This window comes from Hakea prostrata, chromosome 3, assembly GCF_041222555.1.
Source record: "Hakea prostrata isolate BN-2017 chromosome 3, UWA_Hpros_2, whole genome shotgun sequence".
NCBI lineage: Eukaryota > Viridiplantae > Streptophyta > Magnoliopsida > Proteales > Proteaceae > Hakea > Hakea prostrata.
The window spans coordinates 56,661,654-56,688,569 of record NC_142602.1 but is presented as its reverse complement, the minus strand read 5'-3'; the positions used below and the strand labels follow the sequence as shown (position 1 = coordinate 56,688,569).

At 37.0% G+C, this 26,916-nt stretch overlaps 2 protein-coding genes across 2 annotated transcripts; both read right to left on the bottom strand.

Moving 5' to 3' along the window:
• Positions 1-5,406: 5,406 nt before the first annotated feature.
• Positions 5,407-6,357, bottom strand: LOC149022581 (uncharacterized). Its single transcript, XM_089147653.1, has 2 exons — positions 5,757-6,357; positions 5,407-5,630 (listed from the first exon to the last, which is right to left on the bottom strand). Exons 1-2 carry the CDS (start codon positions 6,355-6,357, stop codon positions 5,407-5,409), a joined length of 825 nt encoding a protein of 274 aa, XP_089003779.1.
• Positions 6,358-9,742: 3,385 nt separating this feature from the next.
• On the bottom strand, positions 9,743-10,988 carry LOC149022580 (uncharacterized). Its single transcript, XM_089147652.1, has 2 exons — positions 10,333-10,988; positions 9,743-10,124 (listed from the first exon to the last, which is right to left on the bottom strand). Exons 1-2 carry the CDS (start codon positions 10,986-10,988, stop codon positions 9,743-9,745), a joined length of 1,038 nt encoding a protein of 345 aa, XP_089003778.1.
• Between the last annotated feature and the right edge of the window lie 15,928 nt (positions 10,989-26,916).

Below are 26,916 nucleotides of genomic sequence, written 5' to 3'. Positions count from 1 at the left end.
ACGGGTTGGTTACCAGTCTTGAACGCTCATGAGCCCAAGTCTATCCATATGCAACTCTACCCATAAATGACCCCCACAATGTGATTCATGTCCCCTCACGGATATAACTCACCGATCTTGAGCACCCATGAATCCCCATTGCTACCACGGGTCGTTCGGTCTCAATACCCTTCCGAATCAGGTATGATATAACAAGGGTATAACCTAGCCAAACACTGCTAGACAAGTCCTAGGTATGAAAACCAATAATCCGGGAAGGTGTCAAAGGGCAACATTGGAAATATCCCATACTACTCCCAATGAGGTCCAAGGACAGAAATGTCAAAAGGACATTCCCCAATCCCAAATCATACCTAGGCAATCACAATCATAATTCAGTCATATCATCCACGACAGATATTTCATCATATGAAAGAGTATAATAAGACAGGATTAAATAAATAAGAAAACATACATGAGTAAGTATTCATACATAATCAAGTACATAAAGTAAATAAGGAAATAAGATTCTAATGTACTTGCAGCATTCATATCATAATAGAAACTAACATAAACAGTAGCAAATCTAAGTAGTTCCCAAATTAGAAACTAAATCTATGCAAATCTATGTTAATATGGTAACAACTTTCCTTACCTTAAATAGATTCGAGAATATTCCGGACGGACAAGAGGATGAATCCAAAGTTAGCAAATAAACCCTAAAATAGCATCACACAAATCATTAGGAAGTAGTCCTAAAAGAATAAGCATGAATCGAATCGAATCGGACGAAGAAATCGGATTCCCGTTCTTGCGGGATGATTGGGCAGGGTTGAGTGCTCCGAGTCAACCTGGCAATCGCCCAAGTGCAAATGCGAAAATAAAAAGAGAATCTTGATCCGAAACCTATGCTACACAAACTGGAATGCGACGAAACTTGGAGAGAATGTCTAACACAGTAGTCTAAGACTAAAAAGCATAATTTAGACATCAAACCACTATTAAAACCATTACTTACTAATTTAGAATCATAGTTTCTATTTTGGTAAAAATCATAGTTTTCATTGGAAACATGCTATGAATGAAAGAGATGAACTAGAGATGATTAGATCTCATTCTAGTACAAGAACACGAGAGATCGAGGTATGAATAATCATAGAGAAGCATCTATAATGCTAGAATGAATCAAAATAGGAATATAATCATAGTTTAAGAAGAAATCATAAGAATCATGTTAAGAATGAATGAGATGGTCATGGCATAAGAGAACGAAAAGAGATTGTAAAGATATGACTACAAAGTTGCAGCATCTTCATCATAATCTCAGTTCAAAGATGAGAGTGATCATAGAAAGAATGAATCAATAATACAAAAGATAGAATACTAACCTTTAATTGAAGAACAAGAGAGAGAATTTGCAAGATTGCAAGATTAGGTCTTCTTCTTCACTCTTGGAGGCTTGGAGATGGTTTCCCTTCGTTCTCTAAGTGTTATGGAGGCTAGGGATACTAAAATCACGAAGTCATGGGGTATATATAGCAAGATACTCAAAACAGAAGATTTTGTTCGAGTTCAGCATCTCTGGGTCGATTGGCTGGGTAGCATGACCCAGTCGACCCAAGCACTCGACCCAGGCTGACAGCAAAGCCAAAGATAGGGATTTGAGGGTCTTCCACTACTCGGAATCAAATGAAACTTTAAACACATATTCTATAACATACCTAGCATGGAAAAATGGCTTTAGGGCCTGTTTGGTTAAATGAGTCTGGAGATTTCAAAAATCTAGAGATTTCAAATCTATAGATTTCAAATCTATGGAGTCATAATTCTTAAAATTAACTGTTTGGTTAACCTGAATCTGTGGAATGAAATCTATGGATTCATCCTGAAAAACTATTTGGTTACCTGAATCTGTGGAATGAAATCTGTGGATTCATCTTGAAAAACTGTTTGGTTATCCTGAATCTGTAATTGAAATTTGTAGATTCATTCTAAAAAACTATTTGGTTATCTGAATCCATAGATTTCAAAACATTGACTATAAAAATTGATTTTTTTTTTTCTTATCCTAAAAAATTTCTTTTTAAGTTCATTTTTGATCATCATCAATTTGTTGGGTGCCTATTGTTATTGTTATGTTTCTTTTTGGGAATGCCTCGTATGTATTATTATTGACTTATCATCATTACCTTGTCACAGGTCAGAGCAGGACCATGCCAGTGTGAATTTCCTCAGTAAAGTGATTCTCAGAAGTCAGATGAGTGAGATTTTGTGGGACTAGTTCTCATCAAGCCACAGATATATGTTGGACTGAACTCCGTAGATGATGACCCTTCAACTTGACATCCTTGTCACCTGTCTGTTTCATCATGGAACATGTTGCCTATAGCTCGTCACTAATCTGGCATGGATCGATCAATAGATGGTAAGAAATGGGACAAGTGAAGGATGATTGAAGTTCTTGCTAGAGAAAATGAGGAAACTTATTTGCATGATGTTGTTGCTTCAAAACATGTGCCTACACCTCCTAGTGTCAAAACTTAATTTTTTGGTATGAAATGGGTACTTCTATTCTTGTTCTACTGCTCTGGTGGAAAGTGAGGTGATAGATTCAATTATAACTCAAGGTAGAATTAATTTTTTTGGATTGGAAAACAAAACTTACGCCAGGAACTTCTTGCCAAATTTTGTTGGCCTTCTTATGGTATTGGAGCAGATCCATAAAACTTGCTTCCTTAGGCTTCAGAACAAAAAAGTTTTCACTGAATCCCTCATTGCAATTGCAAGCCATGGAGCAAGAGGGAGAGAAAAAGGCAGAGTAAGAGGAAGAAGAGATTGGTTCAGGCTTCAAAGTCTAAAACTCTACACACCCTATGAAGCAAAATGTATTGTACCTATATGACTTAACAAACTATGAGCATATCCATAAACAGATCAACAAAGCAAAATGGGGCTAAATAAAACAAATTCTAGTTAAGTTCAAGAATGTCAGCTCCTTCCCACTTCTAATGAAATTACTTTCAAGAAGTTGATATATAACATTACCTACCTTGAATCAAGAGCCGTCAAAACAAAAATATAAACATCAAAAGTAAACTTGTCAAGTAGAAAATAACAAAAGACAGAAATGTTGTTCAACCAAACAGATTTCAAGGTAAGCTAGATCCATTGCCACCAAGAACACGGTCTTCAAGCATTATGAGCTTCTCTTCATCGTTGTAATCCAAAAACTCCTGTGCATCGGTCTTGTTGTTCAGTAAATACCTTTTTGCAGCCATTCTCTGATGGACATCAAGGCCAGGGAGCACCTCAAGTGCTAGTGTGAGCCTTTTCGAGATGTCTGGGAGATATTCTATGTCAACAAACTTGTCAAACGCATTAGCAAGCTGCTTCAAAGGACTTGCTACCTTGTCAGCCGGAGTCTTGTCCTTCTTCTTCTTCTTCTTGCTTGAAGACTCTAAGAGAGCATCTGATGCTGCCCTAGTACGACTTGCAGACCTTTGATCAGAAGGGGTTGGTTGAGAAGTTAAATCATCATCAGCCCCTAATGTCATATCCACCAAGTTTATATCCTCCATGTGTGCATCAGCTGGGTGTGCTGCATCATGACCAGTGGCAATTTCATTGCCAAACCATGCCAACACATCTCTATGGATTTGAAGGACTGGGTGGTCCTTCCAATACTTCTCTTCGGGCTTCTGCACAAATGTAATATTGACATGTCAATTGCTTAAAATGAGTTTTCAAAACCATTTGAATGCAAATGATGAAAAAGTTATTGATTAAAAAGTAAAATGTTCATACCTGAAATCCAGCCCATAGATGTTCTGGTCCATCGAAACATGAATTTTGATCATTCCATCCCAGGCCACTACACTTGATTAGGTCCATCAGAGCTTTAATTCTCAACCTCCACACCCGGTAGTGGTTTTTTATTTGGTGAGGCTCATATGTAGTTTGTTGAGCATTGTTTATCATGTTTGCAATTTCAGCAAAGTGGGCTGGCCTAAGGCCGTTATCCCCACCTTTGCCGCACCTATGATGGGTCACGAGAGTCTCCAAAAAATAGTTGGACTGAATCCTTGACCACCTGGCATTATCCTTCTTTCTAGCTTGTGACTCTTGAACTTGTGATTCTGCCATCTAATTCCAAGAACAAATAATAAACCAAAGGATTACATTCTATAAACTAAATTGTTTAAGATCAATCATCAATGCAACTCATTACAAATTATCAAGGAAAAACTCATCAAGATTTTGAGGGGAGATAATGCTTATCTCAAATTGATAAAATAAATAAATAATGTGGGGAGGGCACAGGGCTTAGATTTATCCAGACTTTGGGCTTAGGCTTAGCCAATAAGACCATACCATGTGGGCTGATACTAGCCCCGCATGACAACCACCAGCCCAAGAATGAATCTACAACAGTGTATCTCTTTAATAAGTTCTTCTAGAATCTCTTTGGATGGCACGGACAGTAGACTTAGATAGGATGGGTTATTGATTCTGGTAAGGGGTAATGCTATTGCCCCTGCATGAGTCTCCCAAGGCATACACTCAAGCAGCAAGATGCTGGAATGCATCCATGTTTTTTTTGTAGCACCTCCATCAAGTCTCTTATAGTTGGTCTGCCATCGCTAACTGTATTAAAGATCAGTCCACAACATGCACAACCATGTATCTTTTATGGCCAACTGTATTAAAGATCAGTCCACAACATGCACAACCATGTATCTAGGTGCAATATATTTATACCCTCAACAGCTAACAAAATATCAGAGTACATTAAAATACCAAAAGCTTTGATCCTATTTAAACAACTACTTTGAGAAAACATTCCCATCATAATCCCAATGTTCAGGTCTCCCTATAATCATCTCAGCATGGGTTATACAAACAACAACTTCATAGAAAGGGCCAATTGTGACATGAAAGCACTTATACCATTAGTCCCCCTTTGAAAGCCATAGATTGAGTCCTTTCTAAACCTACCCCAGAAGATTCTAATTCTAAATTGTAATTAAAAAAGAATTAACTACACATAAAATCCTTTGATAACTGGGATGCAAGGGAATGGTTCATAACAGCAAATTCAAGTGCTAGTATCAACAATAATAGTCATGACAGCAACAACAACAGCAAATTTAAGAGAATTTAAGAGAAGACCATAATAACCCATTTCATATACAATAAAAGAAAAAACAAATTCTATGTTGCAACACCACATTGATGGAACTGATTTCAAAATTGATGTATAAGACATGAATTCATTCCTAAAAAGTGCATTAACAAATATACGTCCATTTCATGTAGAGTTTGAAGAAACATTAAATAACTGCAGTTGAAGAACATCAAAAGAAACATCGATAAGGGAACTAAGCCATGCATGATTTGGCTTTTACATTCTTCAATAAGATACATTGTTTAAGAAAGTTCATTCAAGTTAATTCCTCCATCCCAGGCATCCCACATTGTTTGTGCGAGGTCATCACGAAAATGTTCTGCATTGAAGGCAACATCATCATGAACTTGATGATTTTTTTCATCAGATTCTTCATCACTCTCTAGATCCTCACTTGAGCTTGAATCTTCATCATCATCATCATCATCATCATCAGATTCACCATTTCCAACCCATTGAATTTCTTCTTCGAAAGTGTTTTCAGTAAGAATAAAATTATGCAGAAGAGCACAAGCTAAGGCAATCCTCACTTGTGTTTTGAAGGGTTATTCTGCTTGGACTCTCAAAATCTTGAAACGCCTCTTCAACATACCGAAAGTACGCTCAATGACATTTCGTATAGAAGAATGTCTCAAGTTAAACAGTTCTTTTGGATTTTTGGGTGATTCATGACAGTTCCTCCACTCTTTCAAATGGTATCGAGTACATCGATACGGTCTTAAGAAGCCCCTTCTATTAGGAAAACCAGCATCAACTAGAAAGAATTTCTCTTCAGTTACCATTAATTGACTTTCTTCATTCCTATGTATGGCATCATCAAAAACTCTTGAGTCCGAAGCTGAACCTTCCCAACCAGCCAAGATATAAGTAAACTTGTGATCATGATCGCACGCAGCCAAGATAATTTGAGTAATGTTTCCCTTCCTATCCCGAAACCTTTTTTGTTCGTCCACCCCTACCATTGCAGGCACAAGGGATCCATCTATGGCACCAATGCAATTCTTGAAGAACGGATAATGTTTAGCTTGGTACTCCCTTGTGCATGGAGGCTTCAACAGTATTGGATACAATTTTATTATTGCATTCAAAGCAAAATTAAAGTGTCGACTCACAGTCTCACCGGAATGACTAAATTGATGACCAACGTCACGATTCGAATGGTTCAGCCCAAGTACTCTCAAAAACATCACCATTTGTTCCTCCAAACTCACATACCTACTATCAAACATAAGACCCCTATCCCTCACCAATTTGCACAACCCGAAGAATGCCTTTCTACTCAACCTAATTTGCTCTCGGCAAATGCGATTAGATACCCCAATAATTCTGTGTGTCTCTTGTTGGCCACGAAGAGTCTCGCCCCGGTATGGAGTTCTAGTTGGGAACAACAATCTTTTAATTTTTTCCATTGCTAGGGCAGCACCAATAATCACAAATATCACGGCTTTTCTCCGCCTCTGTCTCCTTAACTCCTCTCTCTGTCTCCTAAGCTGTTCATCATCGTTCTCACAATCCATTTCAGTAGTGGTCTACAATTAATTTCAATCAATTAGAATTATGTAGTATTTATATCAGAATCCCACAAAGTTGTAATCATATAGTAAAAATGATAAGGCGAGACATTTATTACAAATAAGACAAGATAATATATGGCATATACTGATTTGGTGGAAATTTTTTCTATTTTTTGGAAGATTGCAAACCAAACAAAAAAGGAAACAGTAGATTCTTTTGCATATTTTCTGTTAGATTTGGGTTTATTTGGCTTTCCTTTTTGGGACAGCTTTAGACTTTAGCAGATTGGTTATTACTTTTTGGAATGTATTTAAAATTAGTGGGAGAGATTCCATTACTTATGAGAACTGATTTTAGGCTTGTACTCATCAATGAACAAAGCATTCATGAGGTGTGAGACGCTGCTGAAGAAGATGCAATACATGTCTTACTACAAGTCTACGGTCTGGTTCAGCAAAGCCTCTCCTATCGTTCTCTCTTTCTTGAATTCACAGATTCTGGTCTTTTAGGATTTGTTACAAAAATAAAGGAGATATATCAATAATTTTAATCTTGAAAAAAGAATATTGGGAGATTCTGTAGGAGAATGAAGCTGAGTAGAATCATAAGGGCAGTGATTGGAAGTGGAGTATCATGGTCACTAGATATCAAGATTGAAAATTATGTGATCATGCAGTGGTCGCTACAGGTCATGAACGACTAGGGACAAATAGAGTGTTGCCAAATTCTTGGGTGCAACCCTTTCAACCAAGGGTAAAACTGGACAGTGTTACAGTTCATACTTGGCCTGCCGGGGGACTCTTTTTTTTTTTTTTTGGGGGGGGGGGGGTGGGGGGGGGGGGTGCTTTTTAGGAGATATTGTGGGCCCATCAAGTAGAGAAACATTCCACCCGTAGTGCTGCCAAAGTTTAGTTTCTAGCTTTAAGTTTAGAGGGTATTTTTATTTTATTGCAAGAGAATCTTAGGTAGTTTTTAATTTCAGTTGATATAAATTGAGATATGAAGAAAACAAACTAAAACACTAGTTCATGATTCATGCAAACAGTGTCACAGGCTCACAGCACACATTGACCTTGTGGATTGGGATGCTTTTTAGAAGGCTTTGTGGACCCATTGAGTGGCAAGAGAATCTATCTAATGCTGTGGTACTTAGTTTCTACCTTCAGTTTTGGACGGTATATTAACATCTATTTTGTTTTCTAAAGTAAGCTGGTTGGTAGCAAGGAATTTCTATTTTTATTGTTTCTATTTTGGGCTCAACCCTTGAGTCTATATTCTATGCCCCTAGAGGCGTCCACACAATTTAAGGAATGAAGTTAAGTTGCTTTTTACAATGCATGCATTGTCCTGAGAGAGATTGAGAAGGGTGAGATGCCAAGGCAGGGATAGCCAAGAGTGTCATTTCAATAGAGATAGCTGTGGGTGAGAGACCAAGGCTGAGATAGCCAAACCCTCCTTTGTCTATCTTTTATTTTCTTTTATTTTCCAATCATTCTGCATGTGCTTCGTTTACTGCAAGTCTGAATACATTCAATCAATCCTACGCAGAGTGGTTCTTACTTGAACTGACTTCTACATTACTTATTCAATAGTACAGTAATCTAGAACCTTTTTCTATATTAATCATATTTCATATTTGGTTGGATGTGCATGTTTCCAGAGAAGTTCAGCAAGAATTACCAAAAAAACACAAAGGAGACAAACCAGCAAATGAAATTCACAGGGAAAAGGATAAGAAGTAGAAGTAGTAGCAGTAAGAGCATCTGCTAGAGAAAAAGTGGATTGCAGCAACCTCTGCTGCACTGCTGTAGAAGAAGAAGAGGAAGGGGTCATGCCTGCTCTAGTGTTGTTCAATGTCGATGACTTCATCTCTCCTCTGCAATTGCTGATTTCATATGAATCCATCTCTCCTTAAAGGTTAAATAATGTCTTTTTTGTTGTCTTTAACTCTCTTAGTTTTATATGGGAGTGTTTGAATGACACCTTGAGAAAGGAAATAAAAAGTACAGCAAAAATAAAAAGGAAAACCAACTGATCTCAAAAGGGAATCTAGATTCAGCCGATTACTTGTTCAAAACCTCCATAAAGAACTCATCTACGATGCATTCATGTCAACAAAATAAATAAATAAAAGAACTCAAATCACCAGAGAAAAAATAATAATAGTAATAACAACAACCATTGAGCATAAAACACAACACAAAGCTCATTGAAATCTAGTGAGAAACAAAAATCATTGAAGAAAAGCGGAAACAATCTGCAGCAATCAAAACGAGAAACAAAAAGGGTTGAAATCTAGTGAGAAGAAGATGCAAGCAATGACCTAGTATTCCTCAATCAAAACCGAAGCAGAACTGATAGGAGAAGAAGATGAAGAAGAACGATCTAGCAGAAGAAGTAGAAGAAGATTACCTTTTTCACTGCAGATGGGAACCGAAGCAGAACTGCAAAAGTGAAAACCAGCAGAACTGATAGGAGAAGAAGATGAAGAAGAACGAACTAGCAGAAGAAGATCTACCTTTTTTTTTACTGTAGATGGGAACCGAAGCAGAGTAGCAGAACTGAAAACCTTTGGGATTCCTGAGTCGAAATGAACCTCCCACGTCGTTCCATCGAAGTCGTAGATTTCCGTCAAGTAAATTTGGTGAATGCGCAAATTCCTCTTTCTTTTATAGTCAAGGTGAAAAAGAGTGAAATCTACAGATTTCACTCCACACCCAAAAATCTACAGACTCACGATTATAGGCCAAAAACGTGAATCTCAAGATTTCGTGAATTTGCCCATTTCAAGTAACCAAACGGTTATAAATCTTCCATTTATGAATCTAGAGATTTGAAATCTCTAGATTCAAGAAACCAAACAGGCCCCTTTCACCCCCCCCCCCCCCCTCCCCCCCCCCCTTTTTTTTTTTTCCCCGCGGGGCCCTCCCCTTTTTCTTTCCCCCTTCTTTTCTGGTGGGGCCCCCTCTTTTTTCTCCCCGGGGGGGGGGTCGAACACTATATCTTCTACCAATATGGCCCATAGTTGACTTTCACTTCTACTTCGGGTCTTCGGACCTACAATCAAAGAGTCATCTGCAGAATCCCATTATCCACACCTTGTGAGGTAACAACTTCAGCAAAATGAGCCAGCAAAAGATCATTCACTTCATCAACAGATTTAGTCCATAACCCTCCCTCATTTTTTAGTTTTAGGATTCTGTTATAATGTCTACGTTGAACTGTACTAGCATGGAAAAAATTTGAATTTTGGTCCCCACTTTGGATCCAAGTGAGTCTAGATTTCTGAAGCCATAAAATTTCCTCTCTGGGCAATTCTTCCTCTAAAAGTTTCCGAATCCTCTCCTCCTCCTCTTGGTTAAAGCTTTCATGTGTTTCTGATTGCACCCGCTCCAATTGGTTTTTCAGCTTATGAATGTTTGTTTGAACTCTTCCAAAGACGTCCCTGTTCCAAGCTTTAAGAGCTAATTCACAGTTCTTTAGCCTTTGTAACTGGATGGCCCTCTAATTAATCAATTGGCAGCCTCCAAGCTTCTCTAATCACCTCTACACATCCCTGATGACAACTCCACATCACTTCAAATTTAAAGGGGTGGTTACCTTTTACATAAGCACCATAGAAATCTAACATAAGTGGGTTGTGGTCAGATTACACACCAAGTTTAACCATCACTATAGCATTCTCAAACATGAGCTTCCACCCGATGTTAGCAAGAGCTCTGCCGAGTTTTATATGAATATTCGCTAAGCCTCTGCGTCTGTTGTTCCATGTAAAAGAGGGACCCTTCAACTCGACATCCATTAGCCCACAGGCTTGAACAAGATTTCTAAAGCCAATAGCATCACTGGCCAAACTTATATTACCTTCACACTTCTCTTGCCAACCCAAATATGAATTGAACTCACCAAAACACACCCACGCATCCTTTCGATTCCTTCCAAAGTCATACAGCATGTCCCAAATTTTCTGTCTTTTTGACCTCACTGGATCACCATAAACGCAGGACATATAGAATTTATAATCATCCCACTCAACCTCCAAATCAATAAGTCTATCATTAAACTTGAGAATTTGAACCTTCATTGATTCTTGCCACAACACTGATAAACCACCAATTGATCCAATAGCATCCACTGAAAAACAGTCAGAGAAACCTAGTCTTCTTTTCAGTCTCACCATCCGTTCTGACTTTGATTTTGTTTCAGATAGAAATAACAACTTAGGTTTCTCAGCTTTGGAGAGAGATTGTAGAGCACGTATTGCCTTGGGACTTCCCAACCCACAGCAATTCCAGCTAAGAGCTTTCATGATAACCCGTGGGATTGATTACACTCACCTTTGTTGGGTTCGCCGATTAGAATAATCGAATAGATGTCTGCTAGAAAAGCGTTCATTCTAGGGATCCTAGGTTATTAATGCCCACCTTCAATGCCGGCACTTGTTGGATGGGCTGAGAGAAACAACAGATGCCTCTAACAACGGCACCACTCACCACGTGAAAGCCAAACAAGCTATTGACCACGCACAACAACGTAGGACGATACACATCACAACAGAAAAAATACACGCATGACGGCAGACCAAAAACACGCACAATGGCGGACGTAATACATGCACAAACGGCGGACGAAATACACGCACAAACGGCGAACAAGAATATACTCAATGGAAGATAGCGAAGAGACACTTCGATGGAAAAGATTGCTAGGGTTCTTGATGAATTTCAATCTTCGGAAGCCATCCATCTCAAAAAATTGAGAGAGCTCTTAGCCTTACATTCATCTTCTAATTAGTGCTTTTTTCCGGCGTTAACCAAAACCCTAGATCTTGGACGGTTACATTCTTTCCAGCGAGGAACTAGTTGTTGAAATGGAATTTGAGAATTCAAAGGAACTCGATCGAGCACCTCTTTTCTCACGTGCTTAATCAGACATCCACCCAATTTTCCTTTAACAATAGGGAAATGAGATTCCAAGCCTTTGTATTTGAGTTCATGCCAAATGGAAGCTTAAACGATTCCGCATAGTTCACTTAAAAGTTCACTCCACTAAATTATTGGTTTCTCAAACCTCTTTAAGAGTTGGGTAAGTTGAAGAAAAGAAATCAATAGAATATGATGGTATTTTAGTCACAAAATGATGATTTGTCCTTAATTGATTTTTGTGGATATCACAAGAAGGCAAATATAAGATATCATTTTATTTGGACTGACAATGACTTTCACAAACTCAAGAGACTCAATGCAAATTACCTAAAATAAATTAAATAGTTATAACTGTCACTGGTTGAAGTTAAAGAGTCAGCCTATTCAAATTCAATTTCTCTGAATCCTTATCTATTGTGGATATAACAAAATGTGGCCATAAATTTTAGCTACGAGTGCCACAATTTCTTGGTTTTTTATAGCTTCCCTCTTGAAGCTGTCAAGTTAAAGCCTTTTAATAACTTGAAACAAACCATTAGACCAAATCCATTCCTTTCAACAACAAAGACAACTGATTCAATACTAGAGGCTTCTTTGGTCCAATGCATCCAACCCATTTCAGTAAACTCTAATTCGTGTACAGTTGTGATTGGTTTATCATCTTGATTGATAGATAACTTCTTTGATTTGATCCAAAACTAGATATGTGAGTATACGCGTGTCCTCTCTGGAATTAATGATCCAACTCAACAAGAAATATTTATGTTCTCTTGGAGCTATTAAAAGCTTCTTCTGCTTCGTTTAGTTGTGAAGCTTGTCTGTTATATCCACCTAGCTTGACTGTATTTATTTCTTCTTGTCATCTTCTATAAATGGCTTGTCGGTGTCACACTTGATGTCACAGTAGTTGAAACCATTTTGAATATAGGCTTTCACAACTTTTTAACATGTTTCTAATGGTGGTCGTTTTCAGATTCCTAGACCCAAGTGAATGGTTCTCCAAAATCCAATTCTGGAAACTCAAAAACCTCTGCTATTCTTTGGTTGGGGTTTTGAGTTATTATTTCCACACAAAGCAACTGATGTGCAGATCTCTAAAGAGATTTAGAGAATTTCTTTTGGAAGTAAAATGAAAAACTGGTTATTAAGGGTGAGTTTTCATTGGCTGAAGCCATATATCTATTAAACCCGAATGGTTGAGGGGTCGTTTCGAGGTTTAAACGTAATTTAGGACAACATCAAAGCAATAGCAAGTAGTTGTGGGACCTTTACTATGAGGAGGTGGTCAAAGGTGTTTTGGGGATGCTATTGTTAGGATAAACACCAAAAAAAATCAAACAAAAATAGAAATACAAAGTTTTAATGTGGTTCACACACCAATGCCGATGTTCACAAATGAAGAAGAATTTCACAATGAAAGAAGAAGATTACAATAGAGATCTCAATCCAAATTTTTATAAAAGTGTTACAAAACTCCTATCCAAAACCCTAGGAAATCCCAAATCACACAATAATTTAGTAGAACATAAGGTACATATTTATAGACTTTTAAAATTGGATAAAACCGGTCAATTCATTTAGTTGGATTATCGCAGAATCATCATAAATGAAATGGCTGTTAAAACCAGATTTGTGTTGAAGTGGGACTAAGAAATTGGGATAATTCAAGGTTAATAATGGGTTTTTCTTGGTTTAAAAAATAAATAAATAAAATGAGTTTTTTACTAGTACCCTATTTAAGTGGGAGTGAAATTTTGCACCCCTTCCTTATGTTGAAAAAATTACTGGAACCTCACTTTTGACAAATGCTAACATTACTGGATACCCACTGTTGCTTTTAAACCCATTTTCTGTTAAGTTTGAATGCAGAATGATGGATATGCCATTGTATATGATAAATTAACATTATTGTTCATTTCCTCTCACTCAGTGTCCCTCACCACACATAAGGGCAAATCTGTCATTGGCATTCAAACTTAACAGAAAATGGGTTGAAAAGAATCAGTGGATAACCAGTAAGGAAGACAAGACGTCCAATAAGGAAGTTGATAGGTACTAGTTAGTTGTGCGAATCACAGCGACACGAAATGGAACAATCATACACTAAGGAACCTAACTAACCGATACTATAGTAGTAATGAGATAAATTTATTTGGTATTGGATGTATCGTTAGCTTGAATACTTCTTGGTAGTATTCATAATGCTGAAGTTAGCTTGATTTACATCCTCTACAATTCATATAGCTACAATTCATTGCAATTTGTCTCTCATCTTTCCTTAAGGTGCCTTATTTTAGGGATACATTAGATTCAGTTTCTCATTGGATTCTAATTCTAACCTTTGGATAATCAACTATCACGTGTCACCGTTCTAAATACTAATTGCAAGGCATTGCAGGGGAAGTGAATTGTAGAAGATATGAATCCAAGTTGGCTAAAGTCTCCCACATATGCCAAGGCAACATGTCCACGAAAAAGAAAAGAAATAAAACAACATGTGAGTCTATCAAACTCATTTAATGTTTACCAAAAAATAAGGTCACACACATTTAATAGGTACAGTGTGAAAAGGGGTATTAGACAAAAGGGCATACAAACGAAAATCATGCAAAAAATATGGACAAAAGAAAGAAGTCTATTCATTTTCCCAAGTGAATAATGATATTCTCATGGGCAAGGATTATCATGCTATCAACATGTTGTGTTTGAATTGAATGCACAACCACGAAAATATCAAGTAAACAATGTCATACAATATGAAGAATTCAACATGATTCCGCATTAATGCAATTATCCATTCAAAAACTCAAAGATTATTTTGGGTAAAATAGTCATTTATTCAAATTCCGAACCACATTCTAACTTGGTTTTTTTATATTATTTTTATATTATTTTATTTTTATTTTATTTTTTATTACTGAAATGCTAGAATACCTGCCAAGTTGTTCCCTTTGTGCAAGGTGTGAGAAAAGGTTAGTGTATCATGAAGATGCTACAGCTCCGCTATCTTGAATGAGATTTTTAATCTGCCAAGGTGGATGAGTGGATCTCTACTAGACGTTTGAGGAGGTCTATCATTTCCTAGGTTATTTTTACTTGTTAGAAATGCTTTCCACACTGACATGTTAGAAGCATAAGAGAAATGAGAGATAGGGCTTACATGGTTTGGTTGTACTTTACAACCTAGGTCCACTGAAATGATATTGTGCTTCCTTAGTTTCTCTAATTGCAATACATCTTACATATATAGGCTAGAGTCCTTGTTCACCATACGTTTATAGGACTCTTACACTCTAGATTCTATTTACAAAAGTATAGCTAAGTGCTAGAGCTTTACATTGACTGTGTCTCTTATGTGTTTGAGATAAGGTACAATTCTAAGTGTGTTTCAGTTGTTGAGATAATGCAGACTTCTGAAGACCTTGAGATGTTTGAGATAATGTTAAGTTCTGAACCTTCAGTTGTGGTTGGATAAAATCTATCTCTAAGACTCTTAGGTGGAGGAGGTGGAAGTAGGTCTTCCATGGTCAAGGTAGATACTCGGATAATTTTATTTGTGGAATCACGAGTTCAGACACGCATGCACTAACCACCTAATGCAATTAAAGGCTCTTAGAGAGAATGAGTAGTTTTTTTATTTTTTTTAAATTTTTTTTATTAATAAAGTACCTAAAGAAGAAAACAAAATAACAAAAACAAAAGGGAAAGTAGTGAATTTCCCACCACAAAGATTGAAACAATAATTCCAAAGCCGTAAGGTTGCCCTATAGCTGAATTGGAGCCGTTGGGGTCTGTGTGAGACTTTCTAGAGGAGATTGATGCTATGTCTTAAAGCGTGTCTACCTATAGAGATTGGCACAGTTAGATTTATAGGAGCATATTCAACTTAGTTTGTTTGTTGTAAAGATAAGTAGATCAAGTTACCCAAACAGTTGATAGTGGAAGTGGAAGGGGAAAAAAATAGAAAAGAGAAATTGAAGGATTTGAAGAATTTCAAGAATTTTATGAGAAGGAATTTCAGGGGGATAACACGATTTCGCCTATTGCTACGCGGTGTATCAAGGACATGGAGAATACTTTTGATGCCAAAAAGTGATGGTTTCTTTTTTGTGGGTTCTCGTTTAGCTCAGTAGAATATAAAGCTTATCTTGTGATGTATGTATATGTCTAGTTTTAAAGAAAGTACAAGGATAGTTGTAATTTTAAACTAGTACTTCAACACTTTGTATATATTCTGAAAGAGTAGAACATGTGCCATCAATTAGGGTGTTTCAATTTCCCCTTTCCACCCATGTTTCCATGTGGTTATGATAAAACTCTGATGAAAGGTTTAATAGGTAAGGTGAACTATCATGTGCCCTAGTAGGGTTTTGGTTTTGTGGGCCCCACCTAGCCCTAGAAACTTGGGTCATGAGAACATGACTCATACCTGTGACATCCAGCCCAAACCTAGCTCGGACACCCTATTTGTTTTGGGATGAAGAAAAACTCATTTGATGTTAGACCTTAAAGTTGGACCTTGATTTTAGTGTTATTATCTTTGAAAGCCTTAAGAAGTCATGCCAGACCTTTCCCTTAGGGTAGACCTGTAATATCTGGCCTTATCCTAACCTTAACCCGGCCCGGAATCTGTTATGTTTGTAGGTCCAAAGACCCAAAGTGGGGGAAAAGATACTTGTGAACCCTTTTGGTTGTTGATTTGGTGTCGGAGCCCAAGCCCTTGGACATTGACGATGATGCCCCTCACTTGAGAGCATTGTCAGTGTTAGTTTTGAATCTGCGTAGCAAAGAGCGGTGAATTAGTTGAAATACCTAATGAACTCTTGTGCTCAATCCGAATATATTTCCTGAAACTAAACTTCTTGATGGACTTGTAGGAAAAAACCTCACTCAATTTGACCCCATATAGCCCTCCAAATCCCTGTTTGAAGTTGCTGAACTATGTCTGGCAAATCCTGCTTGCGCATCAAAGAAGGTGAGCTTGTTTGATGGACCTAATGATCTCCCATGCTTAATCCAAAGGTATTTCTGAAAACTAGACTTCTTTATTGACTTGTGGAAGAAAACCTCACTCAATTTGACCTCGTATAGCCCTCCGAATCCCTGTTCGAAGTTGCTGAACTATTTATGGATTTTCTGCTGAAACCTGTTACCTGTTTTGGTCGATGCTCTTTGGTCGATGCCATCAACCAAGGACCACCAAAGTTACCCAGATTTGAGAAAAATATGCTTTTTGGATATTCCTTCCTCTATTTAAGTGAAACCTCGAACCTAGAACGATATTTTACTCATTTCAACACCTGAGAACGTGGGAAGGCTCCTCTTAGGCTCCTCCTTAGCTTGGGTGATGACCTTCTACAAGAATCATTGTCTCTCTTCTCTAATCTCTTCTCCAAGGTATGTAATCTCTCACTCTCTCTCTAATCTACTTCTACCTCATCTTGTTCTTGCTACTGAGTTCGTGAAAAAGGTGCTGCAACCTTGCAACCACCTCTTCTACAAGCTCTTTTGCTTTGATTAAACCTCTCTTCACCCTTTCCATGCTATGATTCTCATAAATGATGTTCTTGCTTTCTTATTTTGATTTTTCTCTTCTTTACAACATGAATTCATCTCTTAATCTGATTTTCTCTTTCAATTAGGTTTGATTATATGTTAGTATGTATCTCTAATCTACTGCCCACCATTCCCTTAATTGAATTCCTAAGTTATCTTGCAATTGCAATTGATTACATTGAAGAACATGATTCTTGCAAGTTTGAACCTAGGACCTCAATTTGGGGGTTTTCAATTTGACCATTGGATCATGTTAATTCTTGCTACATAGTCTCCTGTTACTGTTCCAAGCATTCCCTCCAAGTTTCGGATCGATCCGAACCCCGGAAGACCCATTTCGGACCAAAATCCCCAAAACCCATTATGCAGCCCCGAAGACAATTTTGGTCGATCCTCTTTGGTCGATGCCATCAACCAAGGACCATCGACCAAACTTGTTGCTGACAGCAATCTTGCTCCGTTTTGACCCGTTCGACCTCCGATTTTCCCGATTTCTTTTCTAACCTCTCGTTTATGTTTGTCTAGGGTCTTATTACCATCTTTGGATCATTCTTTTGAGATTGTTGGATTATCATCATCGCGACTTAAGGTAAGGACGGTTGTTACCATAACTACATAGATTATGTGATTCTTGCTTCTATGTTAGAGACTTAGTAGGTTTACCTTCTTTATTGTATCTCCTACAGTATATGACTGTTATAAGTACTTCAAGTATAGTAGTGTCATGTTTACATATTCTTTTGTTATCATGATTATGTATTCTTAATAAATTCATATGTAATTGATCATGTTATGGTATGTATCATTCTATATGATGAAATGTCATCTATGTATGATATGATGGAATTGAGAATGTGATTGAATAGGTATGATTTGGGATTGGGGAATGTCCTATTGACATTTATGTCCTTGGACATCGGAGGGAATAGTATGGGATGTTCTCCGAAGATGCCCATCGACGCTTTTCCGAATTATTGGATGACATATATAGGACTTGTCTAGATGTATGGCTAGGATGTCCCTGTCGTATCAGACCCGAATTGGAAGGGCATTGAGACCGAACGACCCTTGGTAGTGTATGGTTTGATGGGCGTTCTAGGCCGGTAGCCAATCCGGTAGGGGACATAAACCATGCTACGGATACTCGAAAGGGGCCATTCATTGGTAGGGTTGCAAATAGCTAGACTTGGGCTCACGGGCACTCAAGACCGGTAACCAATCCGTGAGAGGACGTGAGAGCTTCCGGTTTACTATTTGTGGCCGAATGACCAATAGGGTTGATGAGTCCATAATCTGGGATTACGCTGACTCTAGTGTGAAGGATACCAGAAAGGATCGTCAGGGGCGAGGAATGGACGTATCTGGATCTGACTTGATACGACTAAGTAGCTGACTTGCATTGGGCTAGGCTTTACTGTGACATGCACCAGTACTTATACCAAACGGTGATGTGAGAGAGCGGTGACCAATTCCCCTACCATGGTTTGAGAGGACTTTACCCAATTACCACAGCATTCCCAAGATACAGAATGGGTTGAGGGAGAGTGACTGACAACCCAAAGAAGTATGGTGCTATGACTTAAAGCATGTCTACCATAGAGACTAACATACATAGAGTTAGAATCATAATTGCATCATGTGTTTCATATCATATTGCATCATGCTATGTTTTATATCATGTATCTATATTATTGTGGAATAACCTGCCTTGCTCAATTCTTTTGAACTCACTCCTTTTTGCAACATTTTTTATTAGACTCTACTGCAGGTACCACCACTGTTGACTATGATGGTCAACACTCTGAAGACCAAGTTGATGACCCATACCCCACTGGCCACTGTGTACAAGTTGATAAAGACTAGTAGTCCGAGATTGGGACTTATCTGGAGCAGCTCGGCCTTTGCACTTGTGTGCTAGTGTTGGGATGTCGTCCCATTTTCTTTTTAACCTTTTAGTTAATTTGTTGAGAACGTAGTTTAGTCTGTTCCCTTGTCATGTTGGGAACCAGTTGTAACCCTTAATTTTAGTCGATCTAACTTCCGTTATTATTATAGGATGGGTTTCCTCCCTCCTTTTCACACTTTGACTATTTGTCCTATTTGTATCATTTTTGCACTCTGATATTATTTGTGAAACCTTCTGAGATCTTTTCTAGACTTCTATTATTAAATTATTTGAATACAAAGAATTGTTCTTGCTTTTGATTATATTATTGTGATAAGTGGCTATGATCGTTCCTAAACTTGATCGGCGGGACAATGATTCACCCCCCGGGTAATTCAGATAGGGTACCCCCTTGGTGGATTTAGGGCGGGATGTGATAGACCCATCACCAAAATGTCTTATATAACACCTAATCGTTACATGATGTGCTGTAGCTCCACCTGATCTCCTGTATCACTCATCAAATCGGGAGCAAAAGGCAACTTCTTTCTGGACTTGCACTTTCCTATCACTAGAACCATCTAGTCTGTGTCAGTCACTTAAACCTTTTCTCTTAAGTTCTAACAATAGCTTCGTTGTTTAGCCAAAATAGTAAAGAACAATAGCTTCACCTATATCAACATCCTTACATATCGTGGTGATACGGGAAAAATATCATTTAACCGGGTCCATTCTTGGTTCAACCCTTGACCCCAGTCAGGGATGACCCGACCGATTTAGGTTCGAACGAACCAGGTTTGAAAATAGCGTGCTAAGGAAGAAACCCTGCACGATCGGCAGGCGGACACACGTCTGGGATTCTCGGGATGGATAACCCATCAGGAAACGGTTATCAGCACTCGCAGAAGTTGACAATTGTGCAAATTTGGATAACTACCACACCCGTTGCAAAAGATCGTGTGGTCAAGGGAAGTTGTCCATCACCCCACTAATGGGTCTAACCATCAAGATCCGACGGTCACCAGAAGAAGGCTCGATCGAGTTCAACGGACGATATTAGAAGGTACACACTATATAAATCATAACCTACGTACGAAGAAGGTAACTGAATCGTATTCACAGTAATCATATACATACTTTAGCTCTGCAATTAGCCAGAGCCTTTCTGATCAGTTCATTAATTGACTTAGCCTTCAGAGATGGACTCCCGACCTCTACGGTCGGGCCACATCTGACGATTGTTCTGCAGGTAATTCATCAGTGATCTAAGGGCTGAGTAGATTTTGGACGCATCATGTGGAAATTCCCAATCATTTATCTATGCATCATAACCATGGCCCCTCTTAAAACTTGAGAACTCCATCTTCAAAAAAAGATATCTCTTGATTTTAACCCCAAGGGATTTGCTTAGTTGGCAAAGATCAACCAACACCTCATAAGTAAGAAGCTAAAACTTCATATTTCCTCCAAGCCATGGCTTCTCCCTTATATGCTACTTTATAACCAAAGCTGCATCAATTTTTGACACACTTGATAATTAATAAATTTTGTCTCATTTATAAGCAAAACAATAATAATATCTCCAAATTCAAGTTATCATCAACATGTTTTAGGTGAGTTTTGAAACTATTTAAGAGTCTGAATCAGTTTTCATTATTTCATTTAGCATATGGAGTTTTGGGAGACACCTTACTTTTAAAAGTAAGGTGTCTCCCAAAACTCCATATGCACCTACTAGCCCTTCAGGTTATGTTTTTATTTTCTCCTAATTTATTCCACATTTTAACTACTTTTTTCACTTCTAGTTTGTTTGTTTGCAACATAAAAAGGGGTAGAAAAATAAACCGGTGGGAACCAATGGTAGTAGGACGGTGGAACATGAAAGGAATGGAAAAGAAAGGGCATTGAAATAACAACTCCTTTTCATTTTCCTCCCTTTCTCACAAAGCCTCACTTGAAAAAGAGATGGGTGAGAAAAGTTGGGTGCCCATGTCAGGATTTTCTTACCTTAGTAAACCAAACAAACCATATTTTGGGATTTTTGTTAGTTCCTGAAAAAAAACCAACCATTGTGGACTGGCTTACACAGTGAACTAAACTAATAAATAATTGGATTAAGGAAACTGGTTCAATGTTAGCCAAAGGCAAGACCAGTTCCGTCAAAGCTAGCCAAAACCAAAGGAGAATGAGGCAATTGTAGAAGCTGATGGTAGTTGCTTACTTCTTCAAATTTCTGTCTTCAAATTGTTTGGAACTTATCTAAAGTTAGTCTTAGATGGTTGTGGACAAGTAATTATACATTCTCTGCGTAGATACCCGATGCAATGTATTCGCAAACACTAATCAATCAACATGACACAATACGCTTATCTTTGAACTTTTATGAGTTTATCCTTAAGTTAGGTTTTTTTTCTTCTCCGTTAGCCATAGTAGTGGTGTAGAATGGTAAAGGTTTGCTATTGAAGAACCCACAAGTTCTAGTTTCTTTCTCTCAAAAAGCATGAAAGTCCTTAATATGCTGAGGCAGAGAGAACTTGCATAGCTTGATCGTCAGATGCCTTGAGTCATTTCCTGACCCTGGCATGCCAGCAAATTCCATAACCAATTTATATTTCCTTAGAAATAGTGTACTTTCCCACCCTTTTATGTCCACCCTATTCCATCAAAGAAATAGATCTTTCTTTTATGAACCTCTTGCTTTCTCAAATCAAGGAACATCTGTGCTCTATCTTTGATCAAGTCTCTCTTGCATTGAGGTCCTCTTACGTTTAATCAAATCTCTTTTGGGATAATATAGCCCTCTCTTAAGATGAATTTAGTTCTCTTAAGTTAAACTAAAAAAAAAAAAATTGAGATTAATGAGTCTCCTAGAAGCTGGATTCATCTTTGTTATCCATGTGAATGCAAATGAACTTCTAAAATAAAATAGTCCCTTAGTTCCCCAAGTAATTGTGACCTTAACCACTAGATCCGGCCGTTTGAGTGCTACAAGGTTGTGATCATCTTATTATGAAAATACTTACAATAGCTTCTCTTCCAAAACTTAATATGCAATCATGAAAATAAATAATGATAACGTGCAATATTCCTGATTATACATTAGGAGACTTAATTTTATGGTTTCAAAAAGTGTCAACCGAAATGACTCAGCCCATCTTTCAGTATTTTGATATATATATACTTTCTAGCATTAACAAAGAATAGTATAGACACAATGTAATCAAATGAAAGGAAGTAAAGAGGTCCAACAGGATAAATGTCTTACGATCTTCATCAATCTTATAGATGTAGAGTTTACTAATAGTTCTGTTAATATTCTATTTAACTGATCCAAGTGTATCTCAAATTTGACTCCATCTAACAACTGAGAAGTTTTCAACACAGAGCTGTTCTAGTGGTGAAACCAACACCTCTTAGTGAAGAGGTTGTGGGTTCGACTCTTGTTGAGGCATATTAATATCCCCATCTCCCGGCTTAAAGCCCATTTCTAGGGGAAGAAAAAAAAAAGAAGAAGAAGAGACAGGTGCAACTTTGGCCTTGGTGGCTCTAAATCGGCTTATGCCCAAATAAGGCTTGTGCTCAAGATTTTGATTTTGATCAAAATATTCTAGCCTTAAATAGGTTGCTAGATTTGTGTTTTTACAACTTGACTTGTCCCTTATTGTTTAGCTTGGTTTTGGCCTGATATCAACGCTAATTTTGACGGTGAATTTAATCCTGACCCAAGCCCTAATTTAGGGCTAATTAGATTTAGATTTTAATTTAATATTGACCCTCATATTAATTTGATCCAACTCCTAATTTGACTTTGTCATATCAAACCCTCATTCCACTTCTTTTCTTTGTATTTTTTTTATTCCTGATATTTTATATTAAATATAATAGCAGCTTTGAATTCTTGTTGTCTCTAATTTCTTTTTAATCTCAAAATTATTCAATTTTATCACATGTTATATTATGAAAGTTTACTTTTTTTTTTTTTTTTTTTTTTCTAGTTGAAATATAATTGGCACATGATCTAATTTAATGGAGAGTAATTATAATTTGAAAGTTATTTTATTTCTTTATTACTTTTATTTTTTATGTCATATGATTTACATTTTATAATAGGCTAGATTATGGAAGTTTTGTTAATACATTTAGCTTTTCTTTTTTCCTTTTTTCTTTTTTTTAGGGGGGTTCTTTCTAAAGGCATACATTTAGGTGAGACATTATTAAGGATAATAATACTATTTGAAAGTTCTGCTTTTCTCTATGACTTTTATATCAAATTTCATAGCAGTTTGAATTTTGAAAGTTTCATTGCCCAATTGCATTTCATTTTTAAATTAGCACAATTATATATTTTTTTAAATCAGATTTGCTAGGGCCAGGGTCAAGGATAGGACCAATTAGAGAAAAGGGCTATACCAATTAGAGAAAGCGGCTAGGCCAATTAAGGACAAAGACAGGGACTAGACCAACCTTTTCTAACAGGCTCCAATTTGGGAGAATCAAGGTGGAATCCCACTAGGGTTGGTCCGTCGGAATCAGGGTTAGAAAAAAAAAGCCCTTGAGTCAAGTTAGGATCAAAATGAGAATGAACACTAAAAGCATTCAGGACTAAGTTTGGATTTTGAAAAGTCTAACCTAACCCATCCTTATTGCAATCCTTAGACTATACATAAATATAAGAGAATCAAGTTTTCTACAAAAATAAATCCAACTAAACTACACACGAATTTTCTTTGCCTGGCCACAAACTCTTGATGCCATAACGTTAAAGAAACGATGCCAAACAAAAGAATGGAGAGCTCTGTCTCTCAAAAGTTTCTTAAAAAACAAAAATATTTAGCTACTCTCCAAAAGACGCACAAAACAAGATTTTATAATGCCAAGAAACATAATGCCGAAACGACAAAGAAATGAAGCCAAACAGAAGAATGGATAGAAAGATGGAGAACTCTGTCTCTCAAAAATTTCTTCAGAAACAACAATATTCAGCTGCTCTCTAAAAACGCACAAAACATGATTTTCTAGTGCCAAGAAACCCTAAAACGGAAAAACACAAAATTACGAAAATGTCACTGAAAGCAGTAAAATGGCCAAAACACCCTAAAAATGGTCCGGAAATGCAAAAAAAAGAAGGACATCCATCATTGCAATGCATTGTGTGCTTCTCATGAGCTTGTTTTGGATCAACTAGATACCCCATTGCATCAATTCCTTTTGCAAATTTTATTTTTTATTTTTTGATCATAGAAACACACAACTTCATCACTATTCCAGAAAGCAGTTACAGATAGTACAAGTAGATGGTTCATTCCTACTATTTATAGAACTATTAGTAGTGCTAGTCCGATTAAAAGTTTGATTAGCTATATTAATACAACATTCTAGCAGAGTGAGGGATTTAAAGTGGCAAAAAGAAATAGTAGATCCATAAGCATAGATGTTTCAAAGAACTAGGAGTATATCTAAAGGCCATGCTACAAACTTTTGGTTTAGGTAGAATCCCAATTGCTTCTTCACTATTGCATCAAACTTCGTCCAAGCGAGTTTCCTTTACGTTTGGGTGGTTGAAATTTTCTTGGATTGTCTTGAGCATAGCTTCCAGCTCACTTCTCTATTCAATGACTCCTACTTTAAGGAACAACGGTCATTGGTTACTAATAATCCCCACACTCCATGCAACCCTGTTCAAAAATTTGTTAAATACCCTCGCACAAAATCGAATGTGTGAGTGGGATTGCATACCACAATGCAACAAAAGACATAGACATTTATTAGAGCATTTGTATGTAAATCATTTTTTGACATTGATGTTGGACTTATTTTGAGATCAAAATCCATGTGGAAATATCGGCCAGCAGATTGTAGGGCTTGGTTTTTTGTTTAAGGATGGTCACCACATTCCTTTCTACCCATAAGAAAAAGCAAGTGATTATAAATGCATAAAAAACCAGCGGACCACATCCCTGCTAAGATGGAGTCTCCCACCAAAGAAAGAGAGGCATAAGTCCAGGATTGATTGTTGAGACAAATATTCAACCCGCAGTCCTAATGGTCCTACAACCAATATCCTCATGTTACATTCACATGAGATGAAAACATGTCATGGAGTCTTTATCTTATTTCCACACAATTGACAATCAATGTGCACATCTAGGAGCAGAACCAAGATTCAATATTGGGGGGGGGGGGGGGGGGGGAGGGGCAATAATGAAATTGGGGAAGCACAAATGCTTTTTCGCGATACATATTGTGTGAGTCCTTGTAAGATCCATTGGAGGTCTCCCCTATGAATTATTTTATTATATTAAGGGATACGTCCGCATATATTTTGTGGGGCCCATATATATTTGACAAAAATAAGTAAATTATTGGTAATGGTTTTACTTATTATTGGCAATAATGGAATTGGGGAAGCACAAATGCTTTTTTGCGATACATATTGTGTGAGCCCTTGTAAGATCCATTGGAGGTCTCCCCTATGAATTATTTTATTATATTAAGGGATACGTCCGCATATATTTTGTGGGGCCCATATATATTTGACAAACATAAGTAAATTATTGGTAATGGTTTTTTTTTTTTCAACAAGATATAGGTAAATTAAAGCATAAGTTTAAAAAAAAAAATTACACATGACTTCAACCCTAAAAAGTTGGTTGCAAGCCCAAATTTTTTTTTAAGGTAAGAAATGCAAACCAATGGTATTTAGTTACCTTACTAACTATAGACATTTTATTTACAATATAAAATCAAATACAAAAATTGTAGAAGAAATAAAGAAAAAAAAGTATAAAATTAGATAAAGAATAACTAAAAAAAAATGAGTAAAAGAGAAATAAAAAATAAATTGAGAAAGAGAGATAACCTAATTGTGGAAAAGACTTTTCCCCCAACTTTCCTTAATCCATTTATATAATAAATTGAATACTTAATAATATATTTTTTCAAAAATTTCTCTTAACCCTCGTTTATAGAAGGAGAATAAGTAGGAAAAAAAGATGTGAGAGAGAAGAGAAGGCAGAATAAATAGGGATTGAAGAGTTAGTTTCCATTAGAAATGACATTTTGAATATTTAATAATATGCTCTTTTTTTTTTTTAATTTTCCTTAACCCTTGATAGAAGGAGAATAAATAGGAAGAAAAGATGTGTGAGAGAGAAGGGACAGGAAAATAATTAGGGATTGATGAGTTATTTTTTAATTAGGAATGACATTTATACCCATTATTTTACCTTTAAAATTTGTTTTCAATTTTTTTTGGGGGGGCCAAATAGTGATATTTCAGAAGAGAAAAAAATTGAAAAAATAAAGGAAATTAATATAAAAAATGAAAAAGTTAAGAAATTATTAAAAAAATTTAAAAATTTGGAGATGGGGCCATGGAACCCTGGTCCCTGAGTGGGTCCACCCCTGTGCACCTCCCTCCATCTAGCAAGTATAGACTTAATTGGAAGTCTTGCATGCAAAAGACACCAAAAGAAGAATTTAAACATTGAATGTAATTGTAAATTTCAGAAGAATTTTTACCATGATGTACGAGCATTGATAGGGGAAGAACATATTTTTCATCAGAGCGTGCCCCCACCAACTTGGCAGTGAACTTGCCATAGGAGAATAATTGTTATCGTTAGAAGAACTGAGAAATATAGAGGATAATAGAGTGTTCGACAAATTTAAAGTTAGGTGATACTCTTTTTTTTTAGTGTCAAAAAGAGACATTTCTTGAACAGTAGTTTCTTCTCTCCACATAATCCCATTTGGGTATTCACAAACAATGTTTCTGACCCAAGGTAACCAAGGGTCAGATCCCTACTTGTCTACACATCATCCCATGCAATTTGGGAATGATATTGCAGATGCTTCACAGATTTTATGAT